Below are 14202 nucleotides of genomic sequence, written 5' to 3'. Positions count from 1 at the left end.
GGTTCTGCCTGTCCTTCCTAGAGAAAGCTCCAGTGTCACTCACTCACCGGGAGGGTCTGTCCAGCAGGAGGGGTGGTCTGGGGGGGCGAGGTGGCTTCTCCAGTTTGTGCTCCCTCTCCCCCTCAGGGTACTCCACGGTCATGCTGAGCCCCCCGGAGGCGCTGCTGCTGGTGGACGTGTTCCTACGGTGCGTTAGGTCCGACATGCTGGAGGAGCGCGAGTGCTCCGTGCTGTAACCTGCCAACACACAGGGGTTACAGACCTCATCTGCTCCCATCCCTGGCAGCACAGGGCAGGGCAGCTTCACAGCAGCGCTTCTGCTCCTGCACACAGAGGGTTAGACATCTATGAGCTCATTTGAAGAGACTGAACAAGAGGCTGGTGTTACAGAGCAGTGTGAGAGAGATGGCTGCAAATCACTCTCACAGGAGCTCGCTGCAGGAAGGAAAACGGATGGCAGAGCTGTGTGGGTCAGTGGTTACCAGAGATCTTGGACTGCTGGCTGGCATAGCTCGAGTTCCGTGAGTGCCCTGAGTGGAAAACTTCCTCTGGGCTCGACAGGTTCTGATCCGACTCTTCTGGGACACCTGCCAAAGAAAAGAGGACACTGCTTACACCATAACCAAGCCAGCACATGGTGCACTGATCAGCTGGGAGTGGAGGCTGATCTTGGGATGACAGATCAAGGAAAGGGCAATCTACTGGCCAAAGCCCTGCTGTACAGGCCAGCACAGGGCTTAGAAACACCCAGGGAGTAGGGAAGACCACAGTGAGCTTCTTTGTCAAGTTTATCACTACTACTATCCAGCAAGTGAATGTACAAACATCTCTAGGGGCTTGTAGCATCTAGAAGGACAAGCAATGTCGGAAATTATCCATAGCTAAAAGCATCAAGCTAAGATCAAGTAATTAGTAAAGTATTTCAGCCTCTGTTTGCGTGCTTCTGTTACTACCTTTTCCTTTCTATAACTTGTGAGAGAGCCTGTACCATTTAAATAATCTCTGAATTTGATACAGACCCTTTAGCATGACCCCTGCTCCTTTGCTAGCCCTGCTTGTCTCTCTTGCAGGAAGCTTATTTAGAAATGCACAAATGTAACACATTAGCCAGCTTTTTAAGAAAACCACTTGCACCACGTGCTCTGTCACTGAGGGGATGAGACTCAAGTGCTATTTTGGTGCAGTGTATCTGCCTGCACATTTGGAATGTGCTGGGAAGGGAAAAAACTGATGTGAAAATGCAGTGCCCTTGAAAACTGGCTCTTACAGAAGCCAAAGAACTGCATCAGCAGCTGGAACAAGGCCACTAGACCTTAAACCAACCTCTAAAACCTTCAGAGGAACTTTTCTAGAAGATAAGTCTGAGCAACAGACTAGCTGAGTGCAGAACAATGGTAAGTGTCATTGAACACAGTGGAAAGCAGGGATGAGTGCAGTGCATGAATTATTAAATCCCCAGCAAAGAGAACAAATTGCTTTATCTCCATTAACAGAAATACACATGTGGCAAATATTCAACCTTCGTCTCCTCAGTTACACTTAGATGGCTTTGTTATTCTCAATACTCCTAATGAGCAATGGGGTTGAGGATGGATGCAGGAAAACATGAAAAATTAAAGAGTTTCTGTGCTTGCAGCTGCTGGGAAAAATAAAGGAGTGTCTAGGCACAGCCACACATTGCATGGCTCCAGGCTGGGCATTCAGACCTGAGCTGAGAATGGCAGTTCTTGGCTTGCTCTGGCGCAGGGAGCCAATTGTGGAGGAACTGCTGCTGCTGGTGGTTCCCTCGCCCTTGCAGGTCAGCTGCAGAGTAGAGTCCTGCCCTGGGATGGTGATGGACTTGGCTGTGGAAGGAGGCCTGTAATCAGAAGGTAAAGGAGGTTACAGGTTGCCAAGCAGGGAGCACTCATCATTCTGTCTATCCCACCCTTCTCAGCAGGGGGAAGCTGACAGCCTGTCCAGCAGCTCAAATGGAATGTTGGGTTTTGTTTTCCCACATTCAAGACTGGTGTCTTCCCCTACCTTGCACTGCTTTAGAAGAAAAATGAAGTTTTTGAGGTAAATTAAGGCAAAAAGGGACCATTCATTCATACACGTCAACAGGCTCAGAACTTGCACTGCCTGCAGGACACCATCCAGAGCTGCCCTTTCACCCCCAACATGCATCCACTGGCCAGCTGGCTTCACAAACAGGAACCAGTTTGCTGTTGTCCAACTCTCAATTCCAGCTTCCTTTCTCTTACACCTCTTTGGCCAAAATGAAACCTTCTATCCAAGCAACCCTGTCCCCCTATGAGAGCACTTTTACAACAATCAAATAACCTTTCCCTTTTTTAACTGACTATTAAAGTCCTTTTCAGTGAAACTAAAGTGTTTTTCCAGCTGTCAGAATTATTTTTCTGGTTATTCCGTGAGCTCGCAACAGCCCTTTGTAAATGCTGACTGCAGGGCAGAGCTGTGACTGCCTGGAGCCCCCCTCCCTTCCTCCAGAAGTGCTTTTGGGTGGAAGCCACAGCATGTGCAGCGTGGCAAAGTGAATATTCCTGTTGGAGCCCTAACCTCCTTGTAGCCTGAAGTCTGAACTGGAACTAAAGGATCATATTACAGTTTTTAAGTGAGGAGTGAGAAATAAAATCTTTTGTCTCGCTCAGAGCTCTGAGGGAAGATGTTACATGAGAGGGGATCTTTGCCGTATTTTGGAAAAGAGAATATTTAATATGAGCAGTTGAATGGCTATAAAGCATTCAGGAAACTCACAGCATGCCTTCACCAGGAAAAAACCCTCCCTAATCACCTTATCAGTGATTTGCATGCACCCAGGTGCTTTGGGGACTTTGCTTCACAGGTTTTTAAGGCTTTTACAACCTAAAGCAAGCAAACTGTTCCTGAATCAGCCTGTTGGTCTGTCAGTTTAGCTGCTGTGCTCCTTCCAACAACCCCAGCAGGGGAAGGTTCATGGAGTGATGCAAAAAATCAGTGCTTGGTAGTGATTTCCCAGCACAGTTTAATTCCTGCCTAACCCTTTAATGAGTGTCATTTACCAGAAGCTCTACTGATAAAGGACTATTCCACATGCAAAGGTTCTATTTTTAGATATTTGCACATCATCAACATAAAAGGGAAAAGTAGGAATGACTGTAAAAATCCTTCAAGAAAATTAGGAAGTTTGACTTTCAGACTGAGCCTACTTACATTAAATGAGTATGTACGTCCTATTCTGTGTAATTTTCAGGCATTCTAACAGTGGGACTTGCTTCCATTGCAAAGGAGGAACAGGTATTTTTGTCAGACATTATTACCAGACATCCTAGTACTCTAACATCTGTTACTGCTATAAAATTATGGTTTAAGATATTCAGAACTTCTTTATTACACTTCCTTCTGAAGCAGAAATTCTTCAGAATCAGATGACACTAATTTTGGTTTTCCAAGTGTCAGAAAACATTGCAGCACTCTGAAAAGCTACTCACAAAATGAACCTACCAAAAATTATGCAGCATTTTTAACAAGAATTTGAGCTATTTTATACACTCCAAGCTAGCTCCTAAAATTAGGCCAGAATACAATTGCTGCAAGAGTTGGCCTCAAGGTAAAGCTTTCTTCTCTCAGACTGTTGGGAGGCAGCATGAAATATTCCTTTGGGCACAGGACAGCTCTGCTGTGTAGTCACACACCTTCCAGCACACCACAGCAGAGCTGGAATTGTGATGCTGTACTATGGTGTGAGGGAAGATGTGACCAGGATATTCACTGATTCACTAACAATTCTTTAAGCAGCAAAACTGCTCCACAGCCTAACTGTACTTATTCTTTCCTATCATTATGCATTAAAAAAAACCCCACATTACTGCAATTTCTCTGCTAATTAATCCAAGTTGTGAGCCCTCTAGGAAAAAAAAAAAAAGTTAAAATGATTCAGCCTTAAAGTATTTTTGTTGCTGTTTCAATCTGAGATCTTTATCCCCCATGATATGTGCTGAAGTGTGTCCACTTCCAAGCTTGTTTTTTTTATTGACCTTCCTCCTCTTGGAGGTCAGTGAAACCAAGCCCAGAGCCATGAGAAATTCTATCCTTCAGGCAAAACATGAAGTTTGTAATCAAAATGTACTCATTTCCAAAACCTAAGTTGCACCAGCAGGGAAAATACTGTGCACAGCAACAATCAAAGCTGGGAAAGCCACAGCAGAGAACAAAACCAATTAACAGCACAGGCTGGCTATACTTTTCTGGCTGATTCAACCACTTTTACTGTACTTTCCAATATCTAGGACATCTTTTCCCCTCTCTTCATCAATTTTAGTGTCTGCTCAGAATGGAATACCCCCAGGAACTCACGTTTTGAAGCAGGGGTCCCCAGAGAGTAGGGACATTCCAATGGTGACCTGGAGAGAGGACACAAGGCACATCATTAGCCATGCTGCACTGAGCTCCTCACTTCACAACAGCCAGGAGGTCAAGGGCTAGGTGTAAAGATCAGCCAGATCTAGCTCCTTTCCCAAGGAAATCAGCTTCAGGGATTTAGCAAAGTATTTCCCTCCCTGCCCCAAATCCCTGGCATCAGTAACTCCAAGTGGTAGTGGCTCAGCAGGGCACCAGCTGGGCCACACTGACAATGCTTCTAACAACCTTCTCCCTCCCTCCTACTCCCGGTTTCTTTGTCAAGGGTCACTGCTTGGCCAAATCAATGCCAAATTATCAAAGGGCAACTCTGATAATGGGAAGCTTCCCGAGTCAGTCTAGCAGCACAAAAGCAAAATTCTGTCTCTGTACGTAACAGGACCTTCTGTCTGACCTGGCACTGCACTGTGATCTCCCCAAAGTCCTAAGCAGGATTTCTACTGTGTAAGTTCCAGCTGTTGTACCTTTAGGATGGAATTGTCCTGTCGGGTATTCTTAGTATCATATCCTTCCAGCAAGCAGCAACGGACAGTGGATCCAGAGCCTGCAAATTCTGCCAGATTTAGATCAGCAAAGCCCAGCTGTAGTCAAGAAAACAATGGAGAGGAAGGTGAGAGGACAGATCTTACTCCATAAAGGGTTACATAATGTCACAGAGACAAAAGGGAGAGAACAGATCTGGGAGCAAGGGCAGAAACAGGAGCCAGGGCACAGAGCGGTGGCTGTGAAGATTCTCTGTTCTTGAGGATGGACAGGGTCACGTTCCTAACCCCAAGCCAGATGGACATTTGGAGGCCTTCAGGAAGCCAAGCCCACAGGGAGGAAGGCTGTACAGTAGTGGTGGTGGCCAGGACAGTGTTAACCAGCCTGCAGCCATTGCATAACCAAGGACATGGAAAGCACTAGGTCAACAATGTGAAAAAAACAGAATCACACATACACAAACATAATAAGGCACTCTTTGTATTGGGCCATCCCAGAATGCAGTGGAGCATGTGAACCAGGAGATGAAAGGATATTGTTACAGGGGAAAGTGACACCATCCCGAAAAAAACAACTGAGATTATGGGCACAGGGAGCTGGAGGCCCAGAGCCTCACCCCTCAGAGGCAGCTGCTGGGCTGGGCAGCTCCTGGAGCATTCCTCCTCACACTGCTAAGGTTTAACTAGCAAGGGGATTTGTTTGACAGGCAGAAGGGAAGAGAAATATTTGGAGAGATTTAGCTGTGAGCTCTCTAAACCTTCTCTAACAAACGGGAAGCAAACTGGGAAGGTATGCCCACCTCCACAGGAAGGTGACAATGCCTAAGATCACAAGCATTTTCAAAAAGGGCACTGGTGCCTCCAGAGTAAATACAAACACAACAAAGAGCACCTTTGCTTTCCTGCCCTAATCCCTGGTGTATTAACACAGTGTTTCAAAGAAAAAGTTACAGCTCCTTTTATGCACGGCTTTAGGAACAGAAGGCAGTTGTGTCTCATCTGGTTTGATCAGGAGGACATGCTGTACTCTGTATGTGGCCAAAGCATCCAGGTGTGGAGAAACTGCGTCACATCAACAACAGGTCAGCTCCCAGGGGAGCAGGGAACACAGGTGGAGCAGCAGCAGGTTGTTCAGTGCTCTGCAGCACATCCCTTCTGCCCTGCTATTGACAGCTGGATGTCACAATTGACCCAAGAGTAGCACCATCCTATGGAATTGTGGTGTGTCTGTCAGCTGAGGAAGCTGAGAGAGAGTCACAGCACAAAACAGTCACTGCCAGGGGAACCCTGGCTCCCACTGTTCCAAGTCAAGAATCACAGTCTGCTCAAGATACATGATTGAGAGGGAAACAGCAGCAAGATTAATATAGCTGCTTTCTTCATCCCATTTTCAAAGGGCAACTTCTGATGGCAAATGAAAAAAAAAAAAAAGTGGGACAGAGAGGGAACCTTCTATCAGCAAAAAAAAAAAAAAAAAAAGGAAAAAAGAACCTTTCTCCCTCTCTTCTCACTTCTTAAGAATTCCTCTAATGCAAGTGTTTCTTCAGCCCTTGCTGCAGATATTTCTCTGTCTCCTGTAGCCAAGGGCGATGCTGTTTGCTAACTATTCACCAATAAGGGAAAAAACCAGTGAATTCTTATCTCTTCGAGATAAACAGGACAGAGGAAAGCCACAGAGGGAGATGCAATCCATCACTGTGACAAAGACACAGCACCACCACACCAGGAGAACAGCATGGCACAGGGGTGGGCCAGACCCAGATCCCTCTTCCTCCACCACAGCACTAAATTCTGAGAGGAGACCGACACTGGAACATAGAGAACGCTCCAGCAACTCACATGGTGTGCTGAGGTCAGAAATTCTTTCAGGAAGCAGACTCCCAGTATATAGAGGAAAGATCCCTTAACAAAATGATATTTTCAGATAGAACCTTTCAGAACAGTTTCCTCAGTTTTCCAGCCATGGTTTTTCTTTCAGCTCAGGGGAAGAGTTTCCGCTTTATCAGTCTTTCCTGTTGTTTTCTGCTGTGTCACCCTTGACACCGAGGTGACATTCACGTCAAACCCAAAGGTGTGCAAGAACTAGAAACTCCGCCTGGAGCTCCACTGCCCTCAGTCCTTGCTGATGGGGGACCAGGTACAGACAGCATTCACAAGTTTCATTTTCCTCTACATCTGCTGCTGTGACTGGAGAAGTTCTCAGCTGAATTAGGATAGTTTAAAAAGGTGAGGGACTCATGGTGTAAAATGGGAAAATAGCTGCATGGACATGCACCACAGACTTCTGCTTAGGAACATTAGGAAGCCCAAACCAGTTCTGTCATGAGGACCTGCCTGGAACAAGCCTGGTCCACAGGACAAGACTGCAATCACCCTTGTCTGGCGTGACATCTCTCATCTCTAAGCTTCTTCAGATCATCTTCACAGAGAACACATCTGTCTTTTTCACAGGAGACCAAGCAAGATACCAGCCCAGGAGATGACAAGTACTTGAGATTTGGTCTCCAGTTCTGGGCTGGAAGAAGTCAGTCCCTTTTAAATGCCACTAAATACAACCGGAGACTGAGCAAAAAAGAAGTAGGTTAGAACATAACCTGGAGACCTTATTCAGGTCAACTCCACCATAGAAACATGCCTCCAGGCTTCCTTTAATCCTGCCTTCCCTAATCCTGTGGAAAGCTAGAAGATGGACATTGCAGGAGACAAAGGCTGATGCATTTACTACGTCTCTTACTCCAGCTATGCTTCTCTCCCTGGACATGCAGCTCTGCAGAATGAATAACCTTCCACAGTGTGAATTTAGTGAAAGAGAAACTGATGGCCCTCGCACACAATGTCCTAATAAGCAACAAAAAAGGAACGATGTGGGCAGCCTCACTGCCTCCTCCCACCCAGCACAGCAGAACACAGGAGCTAGTGCAGTACACCCTTCACAGCCAGTTCCCTCCATGGCCCCAGAAAGGATATTGATGAGAAGGAATTCTTACATGGCTGTGTGTGACCAAAGCATCTGTTTATCAGAAGCCAGCAGCGGTGACTCATTTTCAAATAAACATGATTTTGGGCACTGTGTGAGCTCAGCTTCTAAGGAGGAGAAGAGGGTGGCCCATTGTCTGTCCCCCAGTACAGGCAAGAAAGTGTGAGGAAGAGAAACCAAGACTAATATCCCAATATCCCTGCTGATCCGTTTGGCTTTTCCCTTGGTGTCTCCTGTGCTTTGGCAGGCAGTGATTTCTGCTGTAGGCTCCTGCCTGCACTCCTGAGGCAGTGAGGTGCCTGCCCCAGCCGGCTGCTGTGCTCTGGAGAACAGAACTGGAGTCTGTTTCTTTATTAGAGACATGCTGCCAGAAGCCAGAGAGTTCACATCTGACTCAGAACTTCCCCAAAGTTTGAGGACATGCAGATCATCTCTCCAACCCCCATCTCAAATCCACATCCAGTGCAATCTGGATGCTGTCCCAGCAAGTCGAGTTTTTCGGGAAATCTCTTAACTTAGACTTAAACTAAGAACTAATGAGCATCTCTCCAGATTGGTCCACTCAGCAGCCACTGGTTTCTAAGGGGTGTAAAGCACTAGGAGGAGACAAGACCATCATAACTCTGCTACATTTGCCCTTTCTGTGCTCTTACCTTTGAGTAGGTTTTTCCGCCCTTCAGCTCCTATATTGGGAGACAAAACAAAACAGGAAAAGCAGCTATTATATGTGCTGGGGCAACAGGGGGAAAGTCATTACTCAGTCCTGGAATCTGCTCTCAGGATTCACAAGCCTCTCTCTCAAGGGTTACCACCACCTTGGTCACTCCCATCCTCCATCAAGGACTCTTCTTGAAGAGGGAGGCTCCATTCCAGCATATTCTGTCCCAAACAGCCCTTCCTCCCCACCACAATCCACACACAATTTTTCTTGCTGCCAAAAAGCAGCCAGTAACCAACTGGCAGTACACTTATTGGTGGTACTACCTGCCAGCAGCAAGGCTGCATGCTCACCTTACGGACAGACACTCGGCAGATGCAGGGGTCCAGAAGTCCTGTGGCAGGGTTGGCACTCATTTTACACACAAAGGTGAATTTCTTTTTCCAACGGACACAGTTTTCCTGAACTTCCTCTCTATGAGAATGTAAAAAAAAAAATACGAATAAAGGTACAAAGCTAAATCAAGACAAGCTATTAAGTATTTTTCTTAATGACTGGCATCCTAGGCTCTAAAGATCTTCTGCAACAGCTTGGTTCACCTGAAACTGCATCACACAAAGGTGTTAGATTAGCATCAAGCTTTTCATTAGTCAATACAGGTAAAATCCACTCGAGTTACAGAAATACTAATCATCTCATCAAAAGAATTTGACTTTAAAACTCTTACAAGCTCGCTGGTACTTCCTGCTCAGCCAGTTCAGCTCAGTCACTGTCCGGCCTGGATGGAGGAAATCTCCATACCTGAACTGGGCTGAAGGTTCACAAGCTTATCTCCCTCCAGCATGTCTGTTTGTACAGCCATTGCACAGCAAATTGCTGTGTGTCCTGGACAGCCTGTCCTTCCCTGCTCCTCAGGCTGGGACTAAGCCAGTGAGGATGGCCAGCTTGAGAGAGGACAAAAACACACGGGGGAATGCTCCTGGTGCAAGCAGACAGGGCCACACCGAGCAAACACCGCACTTCAAATCCTGCAGGGGTTCAGCCAGGGAAGAGGTGGTTTTGCTTGCACAGCTTCTGAGCAGATCATCCTGATCTCCAGGGTCACTGGAGAAGCACATGGCTCTGGCATAGCGTGTGCCTGCAGGAGGAGGAGAAGAAGCCTTCCTGAGTGCAGGAATCACTTCAGGTACAGTTCGGGCTTCTGCACAGCCCTCAGTGGAAGCTGGGTGTTACCTTTCCCAGGAGGCTGATTCAAAGGTAACAAGGTGTGTGGGTTCTTCCACGGGGCTCTGCTTCCCGTACTGAGATTCTGCAGAACCTGATCCATTTATGGCTCTGAGCTTGGCCCTCAGCCAGTTCAGTTCTCAAAGTAATGAGGCCGGGGGAGGAAGGCAAGGCACTGCTGACAGCTGTGAGCAAGCAAGTTTGACTCTTATCTCTCCTCCTAGCATAGGATAAAGGGGCAAAAGCAGCTGATAAACTGTTTGCTTTAGCAGGGAAAGGGAGGCTTCCCACCATCTGACTCAGGCACGGTGTAAGCCAAAGGGATTGGTGGCAAAGGGGAGAATGATCAGCCTTGGTCCTGTCTCCACTCCTTCAGGGAAGGAAGAGGAAGAAGCTGTTGCCATTAGGGCAACCTCGAGGTGAACCCAATAGATCCAGGGTCTTGATCCTGAGCCAGGAGGATCCTGCTGGTTCTCCAGGACATTCTGTGTGACTGAATGTGCCAGCCAAGGCAGACACAGGGAACAGAAGAGGAGTAGCTGATGAACAACTGAAACCTGTAATCCTCCCTAATGCAGATAAAGGCTGATCATCCCTGTTTAAAACAAGAGAAAACAGAAGGCAACGATTCCTTCAAGGCAGCGAACTTAAATCCCTTCTAGACAGAACTCAGGCTTGCTATTGACGTCGGTAAAAAGTCAGACATCTAAGTGGCAAAAATACCTTTGAATCTGGGATTATTAATTCAAGATGAGACCTGGTTCTCATTACTCCACTCAACTCACCCCAGCTCTCTCAGACAGGAGGAAAAAACACATCCAGAGGGATTAAAAAGGTTTTGCCTATAATAAAATATTCACCATGTCACCCAAATTAGGCATGTTACATTTCAAATATGGGTGCCTTAAACCTGCCTCAATAATAAGCATCTTAAATAACCTAAAGGAAGGAAAAACGCAAGATACAGATGAGAAAAAGTATGCAACAAAATGGAAAACCACCTGTGAACACATGCTTCAGGAACAGAAGGCAGGTACAAGGGGATGCAGGAAACACTGAATATTTTAGCAGCATTAGTCACCTTTGGAAAGCAACTATTTTCTAGAAAGCAAGGCTAATGCTAAAGCTGCTACCAACTCCAGAGCTCCAAGTGAACGCTGGAAGGCAGCTACAAGTGAAAGATGTTCCATCAGACAGCAGCACAGTGCTGCACACCTTGTTCCCAACCCTGTGCAGAGCTCTAACTCCTGCCAGACAAGAGGACATGGGACTAAACTCCAGCTCCCAGAGCACATGCCTGGCTCCCACAGCTGCAGGATCGTCAGTGGGATCAAGAGCTGCTCCAGCATGCGAGTTTCCTTACTCAGGAATTCTTGCTCATTTTACAATGCAGCTATGATTAAGCATCTGCTGGATGCTGCTAAGTCCAATAGAGGCTAATTACTTCAAAACGTGGTAAAAAGTCCTGATTAGCAATGAAGAGCTCCACATCTAATTTGCCTTTAGTGTAAGCTCCTCTAACAGACATTCTGCTTCTTATTAAGGATGTAGGTTGGCTTTCCAGAATGCTGTAGATGCCACACAGTGCAAGGGATTAGGAAAAGGATTTGGGGGTGTTATGTTACCCACAGCACTGTGATCATGAACCTGAGCTGCAGGTGCACACATAGCTTGGGGGTTTTGTGCCTTTGGAACAGTCTGCACAGCGCAAGAAGGAGTTTATAAGACAAAATCCAGAGCTGCTTTCTAGTCACAAGTTCCACAATCATTCAATAATGAATTTCAACGTTTTTGTTTCTTTATTTTGAAGGGTGGGGGCTGGGGCTATCATTAGACAAGCAAGCAACTGCTCTATTGTTTCAAATCAAACTCTAAAAAATTAGATCCACATTTCCAAAAGACGGCATGTGGAGAAGCAATGGGTTTTGCCTATCAACCTCCCTTCAAGTTACCATTATGCTGGTAATTAGAGAACACTAAAATAGGGACAAAAAAAAAAAAAAAAAAAAGGAGAACTCAGATGATGAGCAGTTTTGTATTTAGCCCTGGAATATTCTCTGATGTACAATTAGGTACCATCATAACCAAATAAACACCCAAGAAGCATGGTGAGGGCTGCACCGAGAGAAGTCTTCTTTCATCCTAAACACAAGGCAACTGAAAGTAAAGCAGAAATAAACAGCTTAAAACCAGAAGTGTCTAATTTTTAGTTTTACTCTGTATTTGGAGAACCAGAAATAGTTCACACCAATGCCAAGTCTAGGTGCCAATTCAACGAGTCTTCAGAAGTTTTATTTTAAAAAAGCCGTCTGTATAATTTTGCAAAAAGACTCCCAGAAGGTTGAATCCCTGCCAAGCTAAGCTTTGCCCTCTTCTGACTTCAGACTTATTCAAAGCTGTATAATTACTCATTCCAGACCTAAATATACCTCCTCAGAACAAACTAGTACAATCCTGTGGCAGCTTTTATGAAAAGTGGCGTTTTGGAAAGAGCTTTATGAGCTTTTCTAATCCTGGAGCTGCTCATCTACCTCCATCTCGAGGAACAGTGTTCTGCATCCCTCATGCATCATCCTATCCCTTGAGAGAAGATTTACCAGAAAAAGAGCAGCTGGAAGATGCTTCACCATAGCATGGTGAGAATTTAAGTAATGGGAACAATGCACAGCAGGGACCCACTGCTTTACCTGCTTTTGGAGAGGCAGCAGTGAACCCAGGGAACCCTCCAAGGCCACTTTGTGAGATCTTACATATAGCTCTGGAGACAGGCAGAAAAACACACAACAAACAGACCGTAAAGAAGAGATGTTTCCCAACTCTGATTCAAGTGCTGTGGACAGACTAGCACTGTCACAAAAAGCTGCAAGCCTCACTCTGAATTTAAGCCAGTAAAGCAGACATTTCTAGAAAAAGGCCATGCTATCTTGGGCTACTGTGAACCTCTCTCCCACATGAAAACCCAGCTAATGAAACACTAGAGCAGAGATTAAAATTTCTATTTACAGACTCAGAGCTGAGTTGTGGGTATCAACCTTCCAACACACCACCCGCTGAAACACTTTCGCCTTGCCGAAGCATTTAGAAAAGCAGATGTTTCACCCTTGCTTTATGGCAGTTGTCACACATAAGACAGTGTCACAAAAAGGCCACAGCCTTACTGGAAGGGCTGCAGCAACAAAAAACCCCCCAGTTTTTAATGTCAAATGTTTCACCAGAGCAATGTGTCTCAGTCTGATGTTTCATGCATAGGGCAAATGTGGGAAAACCTCAGGCTAAATGGGACAGTATAGAGATAAGCACACACAAAGAGCTTCTTATTCAGATTTACTCCTCCTCATTACACAGAGGGGAAGGGTAAGCTTTCCTGTGCCTGATGCTCAGTCCACATGCTCACTGTCCCCTCTCTGAGATGTGGATCTGTGTCAGAGCCTTCAAGCAGAACTAATCCCCCTCTCAGCAGACCTAGTCCTCTGCACCCTCCTTCCTGGTTTACCACTGCAGCAGCAGCAGCATCTTATCTGATAAGGCACAGGAGAGATAATACCATTTTGAAGAGGCTGCCAAGCCAACTCCCAGCTCAGATTCTTTTAAGTGCAATGAAAAACAGCCCTTCAAGGGGCCCTGACAAACACCAGCAGTGGGTCTTTTGGGGAGTAAGGGAACACAATCCCTGCAATGCAGGTACAATCTCCTCAATCACAGAGGGGAATAAAGAAACAAAAAATCACCTTATTTCAGCAGATTGCAACTGAAAGGCATCTTCTGTGCCATTTCTTTACACAGCTCTGCTTTCATTTGCAGAGGCACAGTTAAAACAGTCCCATCTAATCCCCAGCCCTTCCACACGCTAAATTAGAGCAGAATTACTGACACTCCCGTAGCTTGGCAAAGCCTGGAACAATCCTGCATTTTGCTCCAGAGAAGCCAGTTACTATTTTAACCAGGTTATCTAGTGCAAAGCTGTAGGAGAGACCTTTGGTAAGGGCAAGGAAAAATCCCTGAAAAGCCTGTTTTGAAACTGACTTTCTAAGATGCTTAGGAACCAGTATTCACACCCCAGCGTTCACAGCACACCAAAATATATCCCATCCTACTAACACAGCAGGTCCTGCTACAAACTGCCTAATCATTGCCTATAAAACACAGGAATTACAAAAGTGGGTGAACATACATATGTAACACAAAGCAAGCCCTCATTAAGCCATTAGCTGGTTTAGATTTACAATCCAGAACCTGCAGGTATCTCCAAATAACGGGCTTAGGACAGGGCACTTCAGGGCAGTACATACGTTATTAAAGAAAAATGCAGCTCTGAGGCTTTGCCATCCAGATGCTTAGCAAAAGCAAAGGAGAGGGATCCACAGTGAGCAGGATGCACTGTGGGCAGACAGCACAGGAACAGGTCACATCGGAAAAGCTTAGGGCTGCCAGGATCCGCTGAATTTCGTTGTCAGGCTCATGGC

The 14202-nt window shown here is 46.0% G+C and overlaps 1 protein-coding gene across 1 annotated transcript in view; it reads right to left on the bottom strand.

The window, feature by feature from the left end:
* Positions 1 to 14202, bottom strand: part of EEIG1 (estrogen-induced osteoclastogenesis regulator 1) — a 33395-nt gene that overhangs the window by 3548 nt on the left and 15645 nt on the right. Inside the window, exons 3-9 of the mRNA XM_066332632.1 lie at positions 8869 to 8989; positions 8511 to 8540; positions 4863 to 4979; positions 4336 to 4382; positions 1707 to 1858; positions 483 to 587; positions 48 to 237 (exon numbers count right to left, since the gene is read on the bottom strand). Coding sequence (XP_066188729.1) covers positions 48 to 237; positions 483 to 587; positions 1707 to 1858; positions 4336 to 4382; positions 4863 to 4979; positions 8511 to 8540; positions 8869 to 8989 — 762 coding nt within the window. The remainder of the gene's footprint in view (positions 1 to 47; positions 238 to 482; positions 588 to 1706; positions 1859 to 4335; positions 4383 to 4862; positions 4980 to 8510; positions 8541 to 8868; positions 8990 to 14202) is intronic.

This window comes from Sylvia atricapilla, chromosome 19 (genome assembly GCF_009819655.1).
Source record: "Sylvia atricapilla isolate bSylAtr1 chromosome 19, bSylAtr1.pri, whole genome shotgun sequence".
Taxonomy (NCBI): domain Eukaryota; kingdom Metazoa; phylum Chordata; class Aves; order Passeriformes; family Sylviidae; genus Sylvia; species Sylvia atricapilla.
The sequence above is the reverse complement of the archived record's forward strand: the minus strand, read 5'-3'. Positions and strand labels throughout refer to the sequence as shown.